General features: G+C 40.7%; 1 protein-coding gene across 9 annotated transcripts in view; it reads left to right on the forward strand.

Annotated features, from left to right (window-relative positions):
* PAK1 (p21 (RAC1) activated kinase 1) overlaps nucleotides 1-19726 on the forward strand; it is a 140101-nt gene extending 120375 nt beyond the window's left edge. For 8 of the 9 annotated variants that reach the window (XM_070490584.1, XM_044753509.2, XM_070490586.1 and 5 more), the window contains 6 exons: nucleotides 4867-4979; nucleotides 8244-8361; nucleotides 12534-12633; nucleotides 13684-13880; nucleotides 16737-16874; nucleotides 18385-19726. In XM_070490584.1, coding sequence (XP_070346685.1) covers nucleotides 4867-4979; nucleotides 8244-8361; nucleotides 12534-12633; nucleotides 13684-13880; nucleotides 16737-16874; nucleotides 18385-18471 — 753 coding nt within the window. In that variant the 3' untranslated portion in view covers nucleotides 18472-19726. Of the gene's footprint in view, nucleotides 1-4866; nucleotides 4980-8243; nucleotides 8362-12533; nucleotides 12634-13683; nucleotides 13881-16736; nucleotides 16875-17651; nucleotides 17667-18350 lie in introns of all 9 variants that reach the window. The other variant, XM_070490589.1, reaches the window with a different exon arrangement.
* The last annotated feature ends 4489 nt before the right edge of the window (nucleotides 19727-24215 follow it).

The following is a 24215-nucleotide window of genomic DNA, read 5'->3' on the forward strand; positions in this document are numbered from 1 at the left end:
TAACACGATGAGACTTACAGATTTTGGAAAAAGTCACTGTGGCTACAGTGTCAAGAACAGATTGGAAGAGATAAGAGTGGAACAGGGGATTCTACTGTTCCAGGGGAACAGGAGTCAGGAGGTCATTGTGTAATTCCAGATGAGCTATGATGGTTTGGACTAAGGTGGTAGCATAGTATGAATGGGGAGAAGAGGATAGATTTGAGAGGTAGATAGATTTGACGGAATTTGGTGATTGACTGAATGTGAAGATGACTTACAAGTGAGTGATATTAGTCAAGGAGAAAAAAAAAAGGTGGAGGTATAAATATGTTTGAAGAATTTGGATACTGCCTGAGAGACCTTCTTGTGGAACTGCCTGGTGGACAATTGTTTACACAGGTTTGGTGCTTGGGAGAGAAATCTGATATAGGAGAGATTTAAACACATGTCTCTTGACTCCTAATCTAGTGGTCCTTCCATTACTCTGTGCCCAGGATTGCAGTAGACATTGAAGTCCTCATTTGGAGGCACCTCTTCTCTCTCATTTCATTAAGCTGGGAGAACTCTGACCTTATTGCCAAGGCCTGCTGACCCAAGGTCTTACCTTCAGCAGAAGGAAGCCATGCAGGGAATGTAGAGTACTTGAGCTTTCCTTGGATTCTGCTCTTTGGTTGCAGAGGAGGAAGGTTGTCAGGTAGGCTGTGGATGAGGGATGCCTGGGGAAGTTCTTAGTTCAAAGAATACTGGGGCTCAGAGGTTGAGAGAGGCACCTCCTATTTCAATGAAAATAGAGTTGGGCTCCTATAAGGGAAGCTACTAGGACTTGCTTGTGTACGTTTGGCAGTTGAAGCCCCCTGGTATACTAGAGAAGTCATGGTTATTAGGGACAGCACGTATTTCACTGCACTTTTGTGAGTCTTTTACGAACGTCTAAGCCAGATACTGAGGCTCCATCAAGGGTAAGTCAACTTTAAAAAAACAAAATCACCATTATGATTAAGGATTTATTAATTGTTCTTTGAGGTTAGAATCCAACAACCTAGAGGCTTCCCTTTGTCTACTTATATAATCTTGGGCAAGTCATTTGACCTCTCTGAGCCTGAATTTTATTTATTTATGAAATACGCATGATAACATATACCTTATAAAAGTGTTGAAAGAATTCAGTAAAGCAGTGCGTGTGAAAATACATAATAAACTTTAAGAATTATATATTTATTAATTTTTATTTTTACATATTTATTTACTCCACAAAGCATTTACTGAACATTTGCTTTGTGTCACAACTTGTGCTAAGAACTCTATGAAAGATTCAGTCCTGTGCAAGCACTCAGACATTAAAATCATACATAAATGGAAGAGACTATACTTTCCATTGGGTACATATAAGTAAGTCTTGTGGTCCTGGAACCTGTGTTAAAATAATAGTGAGGAAGGAAGGATAGTATCATTGTACCAATTTTAAATATGGTTAATTAGATGCAGAGATAGAAAAGTGGAGGTTATACCAATCCTAAAAAGAACCCTATGAGGTAGGTAATAATATTTCCTTTTTATTGATGAGGAATTTGAGGCACAAAGAGTTTAAATAACTTTTGCAGGGTTGTGCTCAGCATTTAGCAAGGACTGGGTTAGAATCTTTTTTTTTTTTTTTTAAGATTTTTTTTTTATTTTTCCTTTTTCTCCCCAAAGCCCCCGGTACATAGTTGTATATTTTTAGTTGTGGGTCCTTCTAGGTGTGGCATATGGGACGCCGCCTCAGCATGGCTTGATGAGTGGTGCCATGTCCACACTCAGGATCCAAACTGACGAAACACTGGGCCACCACAGCGGAGCGCGTGAACTTAGCCACTCAGCCACGGGGCCGGCCCCTGGGTTAGAATCTTTTGATTCTAAAACCTAAACCTGTACTTTCTGTGCTACAAGGCCACAGCAGAGCTAAGGTTAGGCACTAGCGCCTTGTCATATTTCTGGCCTCTAGGCCCTTACAGCCTTTGATGGGAGGCTGACTGGTGATGAGTGGTTCCTGGAAGGCCTGGAGGCTGCACGTGTGAGAAGCTGGCCATAGGAAATAGAAACTTGATTTCACTATGTGCCTGCGTTGTGGTTACAAAACTATGAATGGAATCAAGTCCATTAGGGTGGCTAATGCAGTGTGGTCAGGAAAGCCTCATTTCCTGCCCCAGGGAGTACAAATCTCTAGTGGAGCTGGCAAGATGTTTTCAGTCTTGGTGAGTGAGTGCTTACTGGGGGTTATCCAGCTGGAAAGAGCAGAGCTATTGTCTGTCACATATAGGAAGATTAGCATGTTAGTGCTGGGAAGTCTTCCAGTTACAGATTCAACAATTATTTTTCAAACCCATTTTTAGAGGGAATATGTACATTAGAAGGAATAGACTGGAAGAGGCTTTGGAGTCATATAGACCTTTGGAGTCATATAGGCACTGATTATGACCTTGGGCAATTTTCTTGCGTCTTAGTGTCAATTTCCTTACCTGAAAGTGCAGATAATGATTTTTGCTTGGTAGGGTTGTTGTTAGGTTTTCCTAAGATAATGTAAGGACAGCACTTAAGCACTAGCACACAGTCGGCATTCGATAAACAGTAGTGGTGGGAGGATGGTTGGTTTCTGCTGATGTTGTCACTCCTGTTGCTCTGAGCCAGGTACTCATCAAATTAAGTTATTAATATGATTAGCATTCTCATTGTTGTCTTTATTATTTAAATTTATAACTTTTATATGAGTAACACATTGGCTACTATCTCATTTAGTCCTCAAAACAATCCTGTGAGGAGCGGAATCGGGGTTGGGATTATTATCCTCAGTGTATTGATAAAGAGACTGAAGCTCAGAGAGCTTACGATTGGTCAAAGTCAGTAAGTGACAGACTCAGCCCCAGAGCTTAGGTCCTCAGAGTTCAAGTCTAGTTCTTTTTCTATTATAGGAGTGCTACCTGTTGGCCTCAATAGAAGGGATCGAATTAGGTGAAGGGTGTTTAGCCTAAACCATAGTTTAGGACTAAATAGGGCTTACTATACTTACTGTAATAGGCTTTAGATCAATGTTTTGCTCTTTATACATTAGAAAAAGCTAATAATCAACGTTATAGGCAACTGCAGCTGGAGCAGAAGCCCAACCTGATAGGAGACACGACTCCAAAGCAATTTTTCTCACTTGGGGTAGGAAATGGAGGTGGTCAAGACGTTTAAAAGAATCATTTCTATTCTTATTGATGAACTAGATCTCTACAGAAGACTGTCCATACTTGAAAAAATAATTGGAGTTTTTTCTGTAAAAATTTGAATTTTATTCATCCTTTACACTTCTTGCTGCTTCTGGAAAGACTAATTTAATTGTTCTGTTAGTTGTTCATGTTTTTGTCTGTTTAAGCAGAAAAAAGAGAAAATTTCTCTAAGGAATAAACATTTAGGAAATAATTTAAAGTCTACTCCTGTGGGATAGAGTAGCCTATTGGTGATGCTTTTTGTGGTTCAAAAACAAAGTACTTATCAACCCACTGAATTTTCTCTTTCCCTCTTCATTTCTACAAACATTAGTTGAGCACCCACTGTGTGTCAGGCCCTGTGCTTGGCACCAGGGATTCTGAGCTTTCAAATGAGCTCTCAAGCTTCTAGAGAGATACACCCTAACATCATACTAGGCAGTATCTGGTGAGTTCCATAAGCACTTTCTATGGACCATAAATATGATCTTAAGGGGCTTTAAAGAAGGGGAAAAGCCTGTCTGGTTTGGAGAATGGAGTTTCTTTAGGCCTGATACAAAGTATAAATAGCTTTTGAACATGTGAAAATGATGCAAAGTATTCCAGTTGGAGAGATAATCAGATCATGGAGTATATGAAGGAATACAGTGGGAAGTAAGAAAGGGGTCAGATCATGAGAACTTTGAATGTTGGGCTGAGGAACATTTCTAGGCAAGCAGGAGCCATTTATGTTTTTGAGCAGGGTAGAGGGTTATCAAATGTGTACTGTGGGGAAGATTAGTCTGTCCGTATGTACAGGATAAATTGGCATCACTTTTGAGGGTTCTTATCCTGATTTTGCTACTGAATAGCTGTGTGCAAGTCACATATCCTCTCTGAATCAGTTTCTTTATCTGTCAAAAGGGGTCAGTAGTAATACTTAGCTCATAAGGTATCTCTGAGGATTAAATGAAATAAACTTGAGAATACCTTACATAGTACCTGACACATAGAAGAAATGGATGCAAAAGTGCATTGGAGACTAATGTACACTTTATATTTATATTATGTGGAAATTCTTTTACTTCTATAGACAAAAAGCTTATCAAGATCTTTTTTCACACATAAACATTAGAGATCTCATTCTTGTTTTCTCTTTTAACCTGGTCAATTGTGATTTACCTTTCCACACCAAGTTCAAAAAGTCATCTCCCTCTTTATGAAGCCTCTCTACATTGCCAGTTTAAAAGAGGTCTTGCCCTATTTTGTGTTTTCTGTAGCATTTTGTATGGACTTTTGTTATAGCGGTCCTCTTAAAAATATTGTGATTTTTAGAAAGTATTTTCCTAATATAAATATTTTATTTAGTAGCAAGTTTGATCCTCAAACTTTGGTGCACATCAGAATCACCTGGAGGACTTAGAAAACACAGAGTTTCTGATTCAGTAAGTCTGGGTGGGGCCTGAAAAATTTCATTTCCAACAACAGATGATGTTGATGCTGCTGGTTCAGGGTCCTCAGATTGAGTACCACTGGTCTATGTTAATAAGTTCTGAATTCCTCAAGGGCTAAGACTGTCCTATTCGTCTCCGTCTCCTTAGTGTTTAAGGCCTGGTACTTAGTAGATGTTCAGTAAATGCTGAGTGACTCTGGTTGCACATTGAATGTACTCTGATTCCAGGTGGCCATTAAGCAGATGAACCTTCAGCAGCAGCCGAAGAAAGAGCTGATTATTAATGAGATCCTGGTCATGAGGGAAAACAAGAATCCAAATATTGTGAACTACTTGGACAGGTATGGAGTGATAGCTTCCGTCGGAGAGAGAGGCCCTTCAGGACCGATGGCTGGTAGAGCTGTCAGAGGAGAAGGCAACACCAGCGCTCAGAACTGCCTCCATTTAAGAATCTTCTATGATGCTTAGCTCTCTGACTCTGACCCTGTGTCCTGCTAGACAGCTCTGATTACTGCACAGTCTTTGTGGATTAAGCTGAACCATACCACCCTGCAGCTTCTAACCTCTGGTCCTAGTACTGTTTGTTCTGCCTCAGGGAAGCCCTTCATCCCATCTGCTGGAGTCAAACATGTAGGTCTTCAAATCATTCTGCATCCCAAATCTTTTCTTATCCTTCTCACCCTCCTGAATAACTTCTCGATTGTCTGTTTTCTCTTAAAATGTGACACACAGTAGTTTCATTTGAGATTTGACCAGTATGGAGAGAGTGGGACTCCTCCATTGTTCTAAACACAACACAACCTAATGATTTCATTCATTTTATATTTTAGGAAGTCTTTTTCATTGTTGACCCTAGTAAGTTTGTAGTCAATTAAAACCCGATTCTTTTTTACATGAGCTTGCCTTAAACCCGTAATGTAGAACTTTTTAATTATCTTGATTAAATCCCATTTTGATTATTTTCAACCCATCAGAATTCTGTTCTTCAACATAAAATAGTGGTTGTAGCTAACATTTGTCTTATGCTTTACTTTTGTACCAAGCACTTTCATTAACAGTATCTCATTGTGAGGTAGGGTTTATTATCTATATTTTACAGATGAAGAAACTGAGGTTCATAGAAGTTAATAACTTGTCCAAGACCAGTAAGCCAGTAAGTAGCAAATGAGGGTTTTGGATTTGAATATTCCTAGCACCAACATTCATGCACTTTCCAGCATATCATATTCTTTTCTCCCATATCTGAAAAAAGAAAGTGAGCTGCTTGCCCGGGTTTCAGAGACTTCATAGGTGGAGGTGATATTGGACTAAGTCGTCAACTCTAATTCCTTTACTATTTATATTGCATTGCCAGCTAGATCTCATTTCTGCCAGGTTTTGCCAGATTTCCTGTTCTTCATCTAAAACATTTGGTAAGCTTCTGTTTCTTTAAAGAGGAAGAGAGTTGGACTTTGACCTTCCCAACAAATGATGTTGAAAGCTGTAGAGAATAAAGCCTTTTCCTTTTGGAGGATGATTGTCTCTCATGATGTGGGCCATGACTGGCTCTGAACAAGTCTCTGAAAGTTATTATTCACCTTCCCATCTCTTTTAAGAATTTATTATGCAGAGAATAAAGCTTGAACAAATTACTGAATGCTATAAGGGTACTAGATTTTGGCTCATGATAAGGAAAAATTAAAGCTGTCCAATAAGGGTATGGCCTGTCTTATAAAATAGTGAGTTCCTCATCACTGGAGGTATCTAAACACTAAAATGCATGACCATGTTATTGAAGGAATTTGTGTTCTGGGAATGGGATTAGAAGATTTATAAATTTGTTGATCACGCCTTTGCTGGTGTCTCCAGAGGCTTTTACTGTGGAATCAGAAGTAAGTAAGGCTCAGTCCCTGCCCTGAAATAGCTCCCAGTCTAGGAGAGAAAAAAATGACCTGGGAGCTCCTGTAGGAGGACAGAAGTGGGCGCCTACTAACCCGAGCATTCAGTGAAGGTACAGAGTCTGGTTTTTGTGAGTTGTCCCAGAGGAGAACTCTATATTTGTTCTTCTCCAAATATGTGAGGCTCTGAGGCTTTACCTTAATATGTGATTTTTGAAGATACCTTGGTACAGTGTGTAGCCACAAAGTGTTTGAGTCAACCTGAGTCTGGTCTTGCATTTTCTTAGCTTTGACAGTGACATGTGGGCCTAGGTAAAGGGGCTCTGCTTTGTTAATGTCCAGAGAGAGTCTCTTGGACCTCATATTTCTTCCCCTAATCAGTCCAAGTTGACAGATGTCTTCTCAATGTGCCAGATGACAGGCCATAAATGTGCATTCTTTGTCAAGAGAGGAAATAGGTTCATGCCAGTGGAGGGTTTTTTACCCAGTCCTGAATTCTCTTTTGGTCCAAATCCCCATAGTCTTCTCTTTCAAAAGAGATTGTTGACAAAAGACTTAATCTGTCATATTTATTCTTCACAGACATTAAAAAACTACAAGACGTTCAATTATAAAGAATGCAGAATCTTATGCAAAGAGTACTAGATTGATTCATAATCAAGAGAATAGGATTCAAATCTTACCCATTGCTTGAGACCATTTGTTTTTTTCCAACAGTCTCCCTATCTGCCTAGCGGTAGTCCCAATGTCACGATGAAGATAAGATGACGTACCACACAGCTCAAGCCATTCTAATCTAGCTCCTTTGTCTAAAGCTAGCAGAAGAATCTGTGGGGCTCTGGGTTATCCTTGTTTTTATTTATCTTATTCTACAGCTGAGGAAACTGACCAGACAGGCTAAGTGACCTTTTGTTTATCACGTAACAGGGCTGAGTGATCCAATCCCTGAGTGGAACTATCAGTTCTAACTCACGTCAGCCCCATAATCTCTCTAGGGATCCAGTACTAAATGGCAGCCCTTGGCTTACCAGAAGAGGCTTTGGCTCTGCAGCCCTTCCTGAATTCATTCCATTGCTAGAATCAGAGACACTCAAAATGGAGATCATTGTCAGCATAATGACTATGACTTGACAGCTTTTGAATGTATTTTATAGCCATTGTTTTATTTAATATTTACAATTATCTTTTATTTTACTTTTTATTTATTTAAATATTGGCATCTACTGTGCTGGACTTGGGGGATAGAGTCTTGAACAAGACCCAGAACTTAGCCTCATGGATCTCAGATCTAGTAGAACTCTTAAGGAGGTGTAGTGACTTTCCCTAATGTTGGCAACATGGACTCCAAATCCCATCTTTGTCAAATGTTTGGGTGCTCTCTGCTTTGATGCTTTTAGAGGTGTGGGAATCATGCCTAATTTTAGGAAGGATTACTTTGTGCTGTGATGAAATATAATTTTATTGTATCTTCAACCTAGCGATCTTAGTTCTGTCCTTTGGGACTTCACAGAAAAGCCTGCTTTGTTTTCTCCAGGCGAATCCTTAAGAGATGTCAAATTAGTGATTCTGTGCCCCAGATTCTGCTTTTCCCCACAAAAAGGAACCCTAGACTCTTCCAGAGCTGATGAAAATGCGGGTTCACTCTGCGTATATGCGTAGCCTTGGAAACCCAGTGCTGTGGCTCAGTGTACTCTATTCTTTCTCATCCTTTATCTGTACTCCCTGCAGTTACCTCGTAGGAGATGAGCTGTGGGTTGTCATGGAATACTTGGCTGGAGGCTCTTTGACAGACGTGGTGACAGAAACCTGCATGGATGAAGGCCAGATTGCAGCTGTGTGCCGTGAGGTAAGGCCAATGGCCAACTAGGCAGGAAGTGGCCTCCAAATCAGTCTCTCTCAAAATTCTGCACCTGATAGGATCTCAGCCTGGGCACTCTGGAGGTGGGAGAAATTAGTTGGACTCTCCTATCATTCTCATATTACACCTGTTTTTGAAATTCCTATCACCATGATTTTTTCTTTAAAGATAACTTTCTTCCAGTTATAAAATTACATACCCTTTGTAGAAAAATTAAAAAGTACCAAAAATATATAATACATTAAAAAATCACTTATAATTTCAACCCTTAAAGATAACTGCTGTAAATACTTTGCAATATTTTCCTTTCTCTCTTTTATATGGATATAGATTTTAAACATATTTTTATTCTGCTTTCCTGCTTTCTTCATGTGCAATGAAGGAAATAAAGTAGAGTAAGACAGTAGTGACAGAGAAGGTACTATTTTAGACAGAGTAGTCAGGGAAGTTTTTGCCATAGATCTGAATGATATGAAAAAGCAAGCCAAGCAAAAATCTAGGGTAAAAATACTTCCAGGCAAAAGAAATAGAAAACAAAGCTTAAATAGGTATTTTTCTTTCTCCTCACCACTATTAAATTCTAAGGTGTGTAATATGCTAGTGTAAGAAGGGGGGAAAAAGCCTCCACGAGGGCCCTATGAGAAGCAGTGTCTTCAGGGAATAGCCACATTTTCATTAGAGCAAGAAGATGAAAGGAATATTCAGAGAAGTTGAGGACATTGGGTGTTTTGCTGATAAAAGACTGAAACTTTCCAATAGCCCAATAATAGAAAAGTTTGGGAATTAGGGAGAGAGTAGAAGATTAGGCGATTAGAAGATTAGGTTCAGAGTTGTATGGGGACGAATCTAATAGTTTGAAGATGTAAGATCTGGTGGCATACAGATCAAATTATGTAGTTGCATATTTAATCAATATTAGGAAAAATAAAATCATGTGAAATCCATACTGTCCTAGAAAATATGATCACCTTTGCATTAAAAACCCTGGGGTCTAGAATACGCACACTTAGGTTAATGGAATTTACACAGGCTTGAGATTCTTAGGAGATCTGACTTATTTTCTTTGCTGTACCACTAAAGCAGTGTTTCTCAATTTTTTTTCATTATCTCCTCCCTCCCCCACCAAGGAGCCTTTTAAGACATTTTTTCCTAATCACGTTACCCCCATGAAATTTAAGACCATAGATAATACTGTATATCTTTTTATGTACCATGGTCCTTCTGAAGGCCACAAACCATTGTAGTATCTAAGATGTTTTGCACTCACCCCAGGAACAGACTGTCACTGGTTAAGAATACATGCATAAATGTGCTTGGGGAAATCAATTTGCCTCAAATTATTTATCTTTAAAATGGGAACTGCAGGGGCTGACCCCACGGCCTAGTGGTTAAGTTCAGCACGCTCCACTTTGGCATCCTGGGTTCACAGGTTTGGATCCAGGTGCTGACCTACACCGCTCATCAGCCATGCTGTGAGCATATACGAAATCGAGGAAGATTGGCACAGATGTTAGCTCAGGACAAATCTTCCTCACAAAAAAATTAATAAATAAAATGGGGACTACAATATTCATACTGTATATACCTTAGAGATGCCATATGGGTCAAAAAGAGCTTGGAAAAAATTTTCGATGTTACATAAATAGGTAGATTACTGTTATCCTTAAATGCTCATAGAGATCATCCTTAAATGCTCATAGAGATCATCCCATCTTTTAAAAATAGCTTTATTGAGATATAATTCACACACCATATAATTCACCATAAATTATATAATTTAATGGTTTTTAGTATATTGAGCTGTACAACCATTACCACAATCAATTTTAGAACATTTTCATTACCGCCAAAAGAAACTCCATACCCATTAGCAGTCAATCCCCACCAACCCCACTTCCCAACCCTCCCAGTCCTATGCAACCACTAATCTATTTGCTGTCTCTATAGGTTTGCTTGTTCCAGACATTTCATATATTTGGAATCATGTAATATGTGCTCATTTGTGACTGATTTCTTTCACTTAGCATAATATTTTGAAGGTTCATCCATGTTATAGCGTATATCAGTATGTTATTCCTTTTATTAGCAAGTAAGATTCCATTTATTTGTCTGTTCACCATCTGATGGATATTTGGGTCATTTCTACTTTTTGGCTATTATGAATAATGCTATGAACATTCATGTACAAGTTTTTGGTTGAAGGTATGTTTTCATTTCTCTTGGGTATATGCCTAGGAGTGGAACTTCTGGTCATATACAATTGTATGCTTAGTATTTTGAGGAATGGCCAAACTGTTTTCCAAAGTGGCTATACCATTTTATATTCCTGCCAGCAAGGTATGAGGGTTCCAATTTCCTGAAATCATCCTTTTAGATCCTAATTTTTGACATCTAGAGGCCAGGGTCTCCAGCCTCCTAAGGAAAGCAACTCTTACTTTTTCAGGGAAAAGCCATATCCGGATATTGGTTTGTTCTTAATTTAGACATTGGCATGTTCTTATAAAGTGAATTATTAATTTGAGAGCATTTAAATAGTATTTTCCAATTGGTTTGCATCTTTAGTGTTTTTCAGTTGGTAGAAGCTTCTAAAATTTTAGTTTGGGGTTATGGACTTAAACTAGTGGACTTAAAGCAAACTTGACTTTGTTTATTTCTCCCTTTTTTCTCTGTGAGTCTGGCTAGGGGATTGTCAATTTTGTTTATCTTCTCACAAAACCAGCTCTTTGTCTCATTGATCCTTTCTACTGCCTTTTTCGTTTCAATAGTATTTATTTCTGCTCTGATTTTTATTATTTCTCTCCTGCTGACTTTGGGCTTTATTTACTCTTTTTTCTCTAGTTCAGTTAGCTGTAGTTTTAAGATTGCTTATTTGGGATTTTTCTTGTTTGTTAAGATGTGCTTGTATTGCGATGAATTTTCCTCTTAATACAGCTTTTGCTGTATCCCATATGAGTTGGTATGTCATGCTATCATTTTCATTTGTGTCCAGGTATTTTTTTATTTCTTCTTTAATTTCTTCAATGATCCATTGCTTGTTCAGTAGTGTGTTGTTTAGTCTCCACATCTTTGCGCCTTTCTCAGCTTTTTTCTTGTAATTAATTTCTAGCCTTATAGCACTATGATCGGAGAAGATGCTTGTTATTATTTTAATTTTTTTAAATGTGTAGAGGCTTGCCTTGTTTCCCAACATATGGTCTGTCCTTGAGAATGTTCCACGTGCACTTGAGAAGAATGTGTATTCAGCTCTTTCAGGGTGAAGTGATCTATATATGTCTGACTTAAAGCAAACTTGAGATTATCTTTTCTGATCCTTGCATTTTACATACGGGAAAACATTAGCCCAGACAGAGTAAGTGATTTGTCTAGAATGATATTGTTGATCAGGTAGTGGCAGAACCAGGCATTCATAGTTCCATTCAGTCTATGTTACTCATTCTGCTTGCTAAGTATAGGTGTTTTCCAAGGTCCTTTTTTTTCTCCTCTTATCTTCTATATCATTTGCCAGTGACAACCATTCCTATAAGTTAAAAAAAAAAATCACCTCTTCACAAATGACTTATAAATATTTATCTCACATCCAGACCTCTGTATAGAATTTAAGACTCATATTTTCAGTTGACTCCTGGACATTTGTCTGCAAATGGTCATAGGTATATAAAATTCAACATACCCAAAACAGTACAAATTATCTCCTCACCAAAATAAGATGATTCCTAACTTCACTGCTTCTAATATCACTTCCATAGGTCTGGTTTCCCAAACATGACTCTTATTTGTCACTTTCCTCCAGTTTTATCATTACAAAATGCTTTCCATTCTTCCTCAGTCGTTTACCTTGGGCCTCAGGTTTTTTGTCAAGGATCTAATGTTCTGTAAAAGATTTCAAAATACATTGGAGGAACTCATGTACTTAAAACTATTATAAGGTATAATAAGATACATGATAAGAAAGGAATAAGGCAGCATGGAGTGTTAAAAGAATGTTGAGACAGGAGACTAGGTTCTGGACCTACTTCTGCCACTAATTTGGAGGAAGTCATTTTACTCACTGGGGACTCACTCTCTTTATCACAAAATGAAGAAGTTGGATTAGTTGATTCTCTGTGTATCTTCATATTATATGTTCTTTTTTTCTCCCTCTGCCCACACCACTTCAATAGTGCCTGCAGGCTTTGGAGTTTCTGCATTCAAACCAGGTCATTCACAGAGACATCAAGAGTGACAACATCCTGTTGGGAATGGATGGCTCTGTCAAGCTAAGTGAGTAGGAGTGATAATACTTCTCTTCCCTGTGGGACCCTGTCTCCTGTGGGATGGTAATCATAAAATAGTAGTTACAGGACTCACCAAAGGGTCTTTGTTTATTTTCTGGGAAATGTGAGCTCTTTATATTATTCAGCACTGTATAGGGTGTCATTTCTTTTTTTTTTTTAATTCATTTATATATTCAGCCAAAAAAATTTACTGAATGCCCATTAGGTCCTGTGCTTGGTCCTGTGATGGGCACTGAGGAAACTTTTGCCTGTCTTCAAGAAGTTCCCAGTCTAGTATGGGAGACATGAAATACATAATTAGAAAAAAGTTTAGTGTGATTTCTTTCATTCAGTCATTCATTCAGCAAACTTTTATTAAATGTCTTTTTTATGCCAGGCACTCTGGGAATAAAAAAATGAGTAAGAAGACGTAGTCCTTCCTATCCAAGGCCTCATAATTTAAACAAACATGATTGCATTAACATATTATATTATGTGAATGAACTGCAGGCAGAACATTTCGTTGAAAAGTGTAAAGACCAGTCGTCCAGACAAATAGGTTGTGTCACAGCTTATGGGAAGACTGTTAACAGTCTCTGTCCTGGGGCACAGGGTGATGAACTGATAAAAGCAGGGCCATGCCTATTTGTAGGTGATTAGGGTTTAAGTCTGGGACTCATGCCTAGAGAATAAAGCAAGGATCCAGTTGCCAGATTCTGGGGGGCATGGGCATGGTTTTCAAGAAGAAAGCAGAATTAGGGCAAGTAATCAAGGCCAAAATGGGCAGCTTGGACTTTAATGCCTAGTCCTTTTGCTTTGAGGAGGGGGAGGAAGACAGAGATGATGTTTCTTATGTTCCTCCTACTTCTCTTCAAGGTTGAACAGGGACACGCTAAGAGCTGGACATGAAGGTGGCAGTTATGACTCGGGCTTTGGAGAGACAAGGGATTGCAGTGGCTGGGAGCCAGGCAGAGCTTGCCACCTAGGGGTAGGCACACAGTCAATACTTATGGAAGGAGTACCCTAAATAATAAATCTTTTTCTTTTTTTTTTATAGCTGATTTTGGATTCTGTGCCCAGATCACCCCAGAGCAGAGCAAACGGAGCACCATGGTGGGAACCCCATACTGGATGGCGCCAGAGGTTGTGACGCGGAAGGCCTATGGGCCCAAGGTTGACATCTGGTCCCTGGGCATCATGGCCATCGAAATGATTGAAGGGGAACCCCCATACCTCAATGAAAACCCTCTGAGAGTGAGTGTTACTAGTCCCATTTCAAGATGTTTGGGCTGTTGTCTTTAGTCCCAGGAAATGGGACTCAGGCTGTTCCCTATGGCTTTTAACCTGGATCTCTCTTTTCTGGATAGAACTAGGCACTGTTGAATTTAAAGTATAAATGCTCAAAGAAAAGGGATATTAGCAGTCACTCATTCATTTATTCAGTGATTATTTGAGTTCCTATCGTGTGCAAGGAACTGTTCTGATAATAAAATAATATCTAATGGCAGAAGGTAAGTGTCGTGAAAAAAAGCAGAGTAAGGGATTTAAGAGAGAAATAGCGGAAGGAGGGAGAAGTGTGCTATTTTATTTAGGGTAAAGAAGGAAGTCCAGTCTTCTAAGTTAATTGAGCAGAAACCTAAAGAATGTAAAGGAGCAAGCCATGAGATTAATCTGACAAGAATTTTCTAGGTATCAAGTATAACAAAGGACTGGATTTGAGAACATGCTGCTTGTGTCCTGGGGAAAACCAACGAGGCCAGTGTCCCTGAAGTGAGTGAGCAGGGTGGAGAATGGTAGACAAGGTCAGAGAACTGGCAGGGCTAGATCAGGTAAGATCCTGTGGCTATTGTGAGAATGGGGCTTTTATTCTGCAGGAAACTGGGAACCATTGGAGGATTTTGAGCTGAGGAGTATTATGATCTGATTTATGTTATAAATGAATCATTTTGGATGCTTTTATGGAAAACAGACTGTGAGATACTCTTGTAATTGTTCAGGTAAGAGTGGTGGCTTGAACTGTATTGGTAGGAGCGAAGAATGGTTGGTCTCAGGAAATATCTTGAATGTACAGCTGACAAGATGAATTAGATATCACAGAAAGAGGAATCAACAGTGACTACAAGATTTGGGGCCTTAATTGCTGAAAAAATTCAGTTGCCATTTACTGAGAAGGTTGAAGAGCAGGTAAAGTGAGATGATAAAGAGTTGGTTTTGAATGTGTTAATTTGAAATGTTTATTAGACATCCAAATGGAGATATTGAATAGAGTTGGTCATATGAGCCTGGAGTTCAAGGGTGAGAGATCAGGACTGTAAATACAAATTTATTAGTACGTAGTATATAGTTGGTTCATTTAAAAATCAGAACTGGATGATAAATGAGATTGCTCACCTAGGGAGTGAGGTTTGAGTACTGAGCCCTGGGGTACTCCTGTCTTTACAGATTGGAGGAACTAGCAAAGTAGACAAGGAGTGGCCTTTCTGGAAGGAGGGGAACTGAGAGAAGTGTGTCCTGCAGGCCAAGAGAACAAAGTATTTCAAGAAGGAGGGTGGATCACTGTGTCAAATGTGACTGATAAGTTTATAAGACTGAGAAATAAACATTAGATTTGCCACTGTGGAGGTTGTTGATGACCTTGACAGTCAGCATCAGCAGAGTGATGGGAATGGAAGCCTAATTAGAGAACATTCGCCAGAGTGGGAGAAGCTGAGATGGCATGTATAAGCAGTTGTTTTTTGTTGTTGTTTTTTATGGAGTTTTGCTGTTAAGGGGACAGAGAAATGGAGCAGTATTGTGAAGGGCAGTCGAGAGAGGGCTTGTTTTTTTTTTTAAAGATGCTGTTACACATGTTTGTGTGCTGATGAGAATGATCTCCTGGAGAAGAGGAAAATGGTTACGTCCCAGAGCAAAGTGCCATCTGTAGGAATGATGTTCTTAAGTAGATGAGAGCGGTTGGATCAGTAAGGAGTGTTAGATTAGAGTACAGATAATTTATCCTTCGTAATAGGAGAGGGAAAGCAGAGTATATGAATACAGATGCAAGTAGTTGGTAATTTTGGTCATAGGCAAATGTGAGAGTTATTTTGATTGCTTTTATTTTCTCATTCATTTCAACCTCCCATCCAGTGTAGGAATTCCCTGTGTGTTGTCGCTGATAGACAGTCATCTAATCTTAACTGGACACCTCTTGGATAGCTCTGATTATTGGAAAGTGCTTCCATGTACCAAACTGAAACTGCCTTCTGTATTTTGGTCCCAGCTTTGTTCTCTGAATCCACACACCAATCACCTTCCCCCGTCTTAGAATGGCCTTGAAAATGATGATCAGTAAGGTGTGATGGAAATAAGACTAGAATTAGAGTCAGAGGACGTGAGCTCGTACAAACAGCATGATCCCAGGCATATCTCTCTCTGTTTCTGGACTTTATCTGTGAAATGGGGCTGCTAATTCTTGCCCTGCCTATTATCCAGAGTTATTGTGGTCATTACATGAGTGTTTGTGTAAGCACTTTGTGAATTAAAGTGCTGAGTGCTTGAGAAGAACCGTTTTTCTTTCCCTTTCCCAGGAGATGCTTTATGTTAGGGGACCAGGGAGGCAACAGTGCAACAGGTTGCTGCTTTACAGAACACTTCCGTTTTATATTCCTCTCCTGCTGGAAGAGATCAGTTCTTAAGATGACTGAGGTGAAGGCACCAGGAATAATTTCCTCCAGCAAATGGGCAGATGTTTAACTCATCAGGCTAGTGAATAATAAACCCTTTAGATCTGTAATCAAGAAGAATAAACCCTTGGGTCTGTAATACACTTCATAAGTTTACAAAGTGCTTTCCTATATATTATCTTGTTTTATTTACAGACATGTGAGATAGGCACTGTTATCCTCCCTATTTTACAGATGAGGAAGTTGGAAGTTTACTGGCTTGCACATGGTCACATGACCTCTAAATGTTAAACCTGATCCTTAGGTCATTTTCTTTCCGATATACCAAAGCTGCCTCTTTGTGTCCTAGAGGCATAAAACAGCTGACCATATTTCTAGAGGGCATGTCTGGGGACCAAGAGAGAACTTCCAGTGGGAGCCTAAGGTCATTCTCCATTTGTATTTCCAGGCCTTGTACCTCATTGCCACCAATGGGACCCCGGAGCTTCAGAACCCAGAGAAGCTGTCAGGTATCTTCCGGGACTTTCTGAACCGCTGTCTTGAGATGGATGTGGAGAAGAGAGGTTCAGCTAAAGAGCTGCTGCAGGTAACTGTCCCTTTGCAGGGGAGCACCTAATTTGAGGAATCACTAAGCCAAGCCTTTTTTGCTTCATTTTTGTCTGTAGGGTATTGGTTATTATAGAACTAGGCTTCTCTCCTACCACTTCCCACACTCACCCTATATTCCTAATTCCCTAACCTTCTTCATCCCTGGGGCTTTGCTCACATTATTCCCTTAGGCTCTTCCTCAACCTATTAAAACTCTATACATTCTCTAGGTTCAGCTTAAAAATCTTTCTGAGCTCCTATTGAACTTTGCCTATATTCTTCTTTCTTTTTTGCTGAGGAAGATTCTCCCTGACCTAACGTCTGTGCCAGTCTTCCTCTGTTCTGTTTATGGGTTGCCACCACAACACGGCTGCCAATGAGTGGTGTAGGTCTGTGCCTGGGACCCGAACCTGGGCTGCAGAAGTGGAGCACACCAAACTAACCACTAGGCCACAGGGCAGGCCCCAGCCTATATCTTTCTTTAGTACTTCTTTTATTCTGCTTGAATTAGTCTAGCAGAGTTTGAGTCTTGGTAAGAAGAAATGCAAATCTCTGACATGCAAATATTACACAAATTATATTTTATTGAGATAAGCGCAAAAGATCCATTTTCAGTAAAGGATTTCAGAGGACGTAAGTTTAGAGGATAGTTAATGAATGCAGCTTTTCCAGACTTCCCAGTTTCTTCATTGGAAACCCTCTCAAATGGTGGCGGTGATGTTCTGCTTGTTTGGAGTGCGATTCTGCCAGGTTGTGGGAAGCCTGGAGCTGGGAGTTTACCAAGCTGCGTGTACTCCCACCCGCTCAATCCTGACATTACGGCATAATTATTTCATATGGTTGCAAAAGCTGCCTTTAGCAGGCCACATTATTTGTATTTAACATTTATGTTCCAGGTACAATTTCTTCTTATTAGTGTCATTTTACTATGTTGCCTACTGGCGACTTAATAATAAGTATCACCTGCAACTCTAGCACAGTGATTAACCCGTAGGCGTGCACAGTCAGTTACTTTCGTATTATGAGGACCAAGAGGAACTGAGCATTGCGATATCCCGACAGTCAATCTGATGGCCAAGACAGCTACTAAGTGACTAACTGGCAAGTAGCGTATACAGGGTGGATATGCTAGACAAACGGATGATTCATGCCCCAAGCAGGTTGGAGCGAGATGGCACAAGATTTCATCATGCTCCTCAGAACAGTGCAATTTAAAACTTAGGAATTATTTATTTCTGGAATATTCCATTTAATATTTTCAGACTGCAGCTGACTGCGGGTAACTGAACTTGCAGAAAGCAAAACACGGATAAGGGGGGACTACTGTACTGCCAAACAGCTTTCCAAAATGGGGGTTTGTTATCTTTTAAAGATGTCCTTCAATTTGGGGATGGTCTGAAGCTCTCCAGGCAGCACCTTGTGCAAATGTGGATGCTCTTAACATCTTGTAGTGGTTGCTCAGGAAGAATGATAGTCATGTGTCTTTTGCTCTTTCTTTCCTTTTCTAGCATCAGTTCTTGAAGATTGCCAAGCCCCTCTCCAGCCTCACTCCACTGATTGCTGCAGCAAAGGAGGCAACCAAGAACAGTCACTAAAACCACGCCCACCCCAGCCTCATTGTGCCAAGCCTTCTGTGAAATAAATGCTCATTTCAGAAATTCCAACCCCTGATGCCCTCTCTTCTTTGCCTTGCTATTCCCATTTCCTGATGTAGCGCTCTCAAGACTTTGATCCTTGAAAACTGTGTGTCCAGCATTGAAGAGAACTGCAACTGACTAATCAGATGACGGCCATTTCTAAATATGGAGTTTCCTCCCAATAGTGGATGTGAGGGTGGTTTAAGATCAAGAGCTTATATGAATAAACCCTTGGACTCCTATTTCTACATAGCAAAATCTCCACCCCTCCAGCCTCCCCTTTGCCAGTCACTTCTTAACTATATAAATTTTTGGCTTTATAACATTATCAATTTGTAATTGGTTGAGATTTCTTTAGTGCTTGCTTTTCTGTGACTGAATTGCCCAAACACCTTATTTTACTGAAAATTGGAACAGCTTGAGGAATGCCTTGGGGGTTAATAATCTGCCAGGGACATGAAATGGCTCATCTTCCTGGACCATGACTTTGGCACAGCTGATCCTGATATGGGAGAGAGAGCTACCACGTTTTTCTTTGTGTATGCTTCTAGCAGCTCTTTGGGAGAATCTTGACCCAGTAGTGTTCTCTATGCTATTTCTTGTGAAATGCTCTTGGCTATGTAGCAGCTTTTGACTCCCTACATCCCCTAGGCTGCTGCCCCCATTCTGTCCTTGTTTATAACATTGAGAGGTTTCCTAGGGCACATGCTGGGTGAGAGTGTGAAAAGTCAGGAAAAAAATGTAGCTGCTTTTAGAATACGGCTGGGCATCAGCATCTGTCCAGCTATACCTATGTGACGTTTCAAGAACTCAGCCTCTTTTTCCCATCTGGATAAGGAGCTGAAAGATTAACTCAGATCTTCTGGAGGCCTGAATCTTTGGGTTAAGGGAAGGATCTCCAAATTTGAGACTACATGTTAGTTTTGGATGGATTTGGCAGCCTGAGATGATACTCTGCCAGCTGTGAGGGGACCCTGTTTTTATGATGCATGGCCAAGCTCTCTGCAAATGGAAATGCTTGCACTGGGTGTTGGGGATGTTTGCTACCTCCTGCTATCTTTGTGGTTTTGGTCCTCCCGCTATGGTAGGACCCCTGGCCAGCATTGTGGCTTGTTATGTCAGCCCCATTGGCTACCTTGTCATGCTCTGAGGTACCACTGCCTCTGTAGCACAAGTTTTATTTCCTTCAATAAAAGAAGATGAAAATATTCTACTTGGAGTATGCCTTTCTTTCTTCCTTTCCTTTTTTCCTTCCTTTTCTAATTTTTTATTTTGAAATATTATCAAACTTAAGAACAAGAAAAATACATATATTATAAAATATATATATATTTTTCCTCCTGAATCATTTGCGATTTAAGTTAGAGATAAGATCCCCCTTTACCAGTATATACTTTAATGTGTATTCTTTCTTCTTAAACACTTTTACTTTAAATATAAAGAGAAATGGGCCAAAAATGTTTGTATATTATGAGATATTGGCTCAGGCAGTTATGGAGGCTGAGAAGTCCATGATCTGTGTCTCTGGAGACCCATGAAAGCCAGTGGTGTAGTTTGAAGGCCTGAGAGCCAATGCTGCAGATTCCACTTGACGTCTGATGCCTGGGAATCAGGAGCACCATGGGCAGGAGAAGATTGATATCCCAGCTCAACAGTCAGGCAGAGAGCAACCTTCCTCCACTTTTTTGTTCTACTTGGGCCCTCAATTATTTGGATGATGCCCACCCATACTGGGGAGGACTTTCTGCTTTACTCAGTCCCACCAATTCAAATGCTAATCTCTTCTGGAAACACCCTCACAAATACACCCAGAAATAATGTTTAATCAGATACTAGGCCCAGTCAAGTTGACAGACATAAAGTTAACCATCACACGCCCCGTCCCCACCTCCAGGTGAAGGAGATAACTGCAGGAGGCCATAAGTGAGCCAACAGCTCTTATAATGCTGTGTGGTTATGGCTTTTAGGTCAAGGGGTTAAAAGTGATAAGATTGGTGACCCCCAATATTGTTGTATGGAAAAAAAATACAAAGGCAAAGGAGATCCTCCATGCAGTTACTGAAAGGACAAATACAGTTGGATTGCTTATATGTAAGACAGAAGGAATGTTATAGCCCATCAGAAGACAAGAGTGCTAAGGGCCCCAAGACTGTACCTTCTCACTTTGAGATCAGTGGTAAACTGGTTAGTCTGATGAGGCCTGAGGAACTGTTAGCTGATTGCCCCTCTGGAATCTGAGAGTTGTCTGATTAGTTGGGTGTTGGCTATCCTGTGAACTGTCCAACACTCAATGTAAGCATTATAGGGATGACTGTTTACTAGTGAGATATCTAGACATCAACTCAGATAACAGAACATTCTTCATGCCCGGGCAGCTTAACACAGCATGCTTCCATGCCTTTTCCTTCCTGTAGAATGTGGAGGCAAGAGAACTTTGAAACTCTCTACTCATAGACAATTGCAGCTTGTCTAATTCTCTGTGTGTCCTGAACACATCTATCCCGTGTGATAGTTATGTAGCAATAGTTTCCTATTGCTACATAACAAATTACCATAAACAGTGTGGCTTAAAGCAACACAGAGTATCTCACTTTTGCTATAGGTCAGAGGTCTGGGCCCAGCATGGCTGGATTTTCTGCTCAGGGTCTCATCAGGCTGAAATCAAGGTGTTGGCCAGGGCTGTGGTTCATTTGGGGCTTGGAGTCCTCGTCCAGGCTCACAGGTGGTTAGCAGAATTCATTTCCTTGTAGTTGCAGGACTAAGATCCTTATTTTCTTGCTAACAATCAGCTGAGGACCAGTCTCAGCTTCTAGAGGTTGCCTCTAACTTCTTGCTACATGATGGCCCCTATAGGCGATTCACAAAATGAATGTTTGCCTCCTTCTAGATCAGCCAGAGCACATCTCTCTGACTACTACTTCAGCAACCAGCCAGATAAAACCCTGCTTTTAAAGGATTCATGCAATTAGGTCAGGTTCATGTAGTTATTCACCCTATCCTAAGGTTAACTGATTTGGGAACTTAATTACATCTGGAAAATCCTTTCACCACAGTACCTAGATTACTGCTTGACTGGAAAACTGGGAGAAGATAAGTGTAGCCCAAAGGCTGGGAATCTTGGAGGGCTGTCTTAGTTCATTTGGGCTGCTATAAAAAAATACCACAGACTGGATAGCTTATAAATCACAGAAATTTCTCAGAGTTCTGGAGGCTAGGAAGTCCAAGGTCACGGTGTCAGTGCAGTCAGGTCCTGGTGAAGGCCCTCTTCCAGATTGCAGACTGCCAACTTCTCGCCGTGTCCTCACATAGTGGAAGGGGCTAGGGAGCGCTATGGGGTCTCTTTTATAAAACCACAAATCACCTTCATGATCTAAGCACCTCCAAAGGCCTCACCACCTCATACCATCACATTGGGCATTAGGATTTCAACTTATGAATTTGGAGGGTCATAGCAGGGGCCGTCTTAAAATTCTGCCCAGCACATCCTGCCAGGGTCTATCTGCTCTCAGCCAACTGTTAAGGACCCAGGAGTTAGGGGATAGGGAAATAACTGGAGTAGTACAATGGTAGTGCAGGGACCTGAATCTAGATATTCCTTTCCACACCTCTGCACTTTCCCCCCATCCTGATTCTCTTTGGCAGTTGAAAAGTCTGCACAGTACCCTGTACCAAGAGTGGGCAGACACCAACCTGAAGGCACTGCTAGTGCTATGAGGCTGGCTAGTGGTGGCCTATCCAACTGAGATCACAATAATACCTGCATTTGATTTTATTCTATGCCTTGCCACAGGAGCACTGTGCTATGTGTCCTCACCCTAGGGTGTAAGTAAATGCAGTCCACCTACTATGGGATCATGGAGGAAGGAGATTGGTGGGGACGGGGCTACTCCTGGGTTCCTGTTAAGGGCGAAATACATAGATATTTTCAGAAGAAGCCTCTCTCCAGAAATAAGGGAATACCTGAAACCCTGGGAAGCATTTGGAGGCAATGCATACTATCTCATAGTTGGATCCCTTCAGGATTCTCCCCCAGGCCATCCCATTCTTCAGGACATCTCTTACTGACAAGGGCTCCTTTGCTAATCTGTCAAAATGCTGGATCAGTCATCAGTTACTGGATGCAGGAAGGGAGAGCTGGAAGCACTCCAGTGTTTCCTAATATTTAGCTACTCCCAGTTTCCTATCCTACTCCATTGAATTACACTGCCCACTACTTGCCTATGAAACTGTCAACAGTGGACTCTTAGGTTCCATGTCTAGCTATTCCTCTACCTCCTGGGATGACACAGGATTCAGGGTCATTGGAAAAAGGCTTGGGAGCAATCCTACAGGCCTTGGTTAGACTCTATTCAAGCCCTGTAACTATGAATGTTGCCTGTAACGCCACACGATGTGTGCATGCGTGTACACACACACACACACACACACACACACACACATCTCTCTGGACTGGATAATATGCACCTCCCTAGGCTGCTTCCTGTGTGGTCAAATGGGCTTCACCTCTTTGCCTCCAGTGGCCATGACCTATAACCCTGAGGTGATCACCAGCTGTTTCATGTTTTTCGGGATTCTCGGGCCCCCATAGCACCAGCTAGCCTAGACGTGAAGGAGAAAACTTTCCAGTTCACCGTGGGGAGGGAGGACTAGGAGACACCACATAGTCTTATTCCTGGGTGGGGGGTAATTGAGGCTGAAGACAACAATAGGAAATCTGCCAGTTACTCTAGGCTAAATAGCTAATGAGACCACTGTAGCCACCCAGTGGATTAGCCTGGACTCCTTAGCTTTTATTTTTATTATTGTTATTGTTGTTATTTTAACCGGGGTAGATTTAGACCATAGAATTGATCTTCATAATTTGACAGCCAAAAGGCTGTCTGTGCCCTATCAACACATGCTAGTGTTTATAGATCATGATTAGTGGCAAGTAGAATAATCAGTATTCTGCATATGGGTAAAGGCAGTATAGTTACCTAATGTACCCCAATCAGAAGCTGGTACCTCTTGTCTGACTCTGAGCTTCCTCAGCTCCTGGTTTAGGGAAGGGCTATTCATGGTTTTCTCTATTTCTGTGATTTTCAAAGTGTGGATCCTGCATCAGCAACATTAGCATCACCTGAGAATTCTTCAGTAATGCAAATTCTCAGGATCCTCTGTGGATCTGCAACCTGCAGATAAATCTTCCAGGTGATTCTGATACAGCTCAAGTTGGAGAACCACTGCCCTAGTTGCTGTATTAACATTCTCTCAGGGTTGCCTATAGATTGATATGATATATATTACTGATGGAATGGGGTTTGATTCATAGAGACCACATAGAGATTGGAAGTGGAGAACTACAGTGGTTGAGAAATAAGGGTCAGCTTGCCCAAGATTCTCTTGAGGCTGGCCTCCCAGAAAAGGAGTTGACCTTTGAGCTCCATGGAAACTAGCTACAGTCGAATGCTTAAGGAAATCAATTCTACTAGAATGCTGATCAGGCCACTTGCCTGCCATATCAAGACATGGCCTTTTGTCCCCGGTCTTGTCAGAAGAGAGCCTGTACACTCCTAACTGATGGATGATGAAGTAGTGGAACAGGGCTAGAAGCCGTGGTTCTGCCATGTCAGGCAGCTATTGGATCACAGCCCTTGTCAGGCCAGCCATTCTATGGTTTTCAGACTTCTTCCTTTGTGAAGAAATAACCTTCCTCATTGACA

This window comes from Equus asinus, chromosome 20 (genome assembly GCF_041296235.1).
Source record: "Equus asinus isolate D_3611 breed Donkey chromosome 20, EquAss-T2T_v2, whole genome shotgun sequence".
Classification (NCBI taxonomy): domain Eukaryota; kingdom Metazoa; phylum Chordata; class Mammalia; order Perissodactyla; family Equidae; genus Equus; species Equus asinus.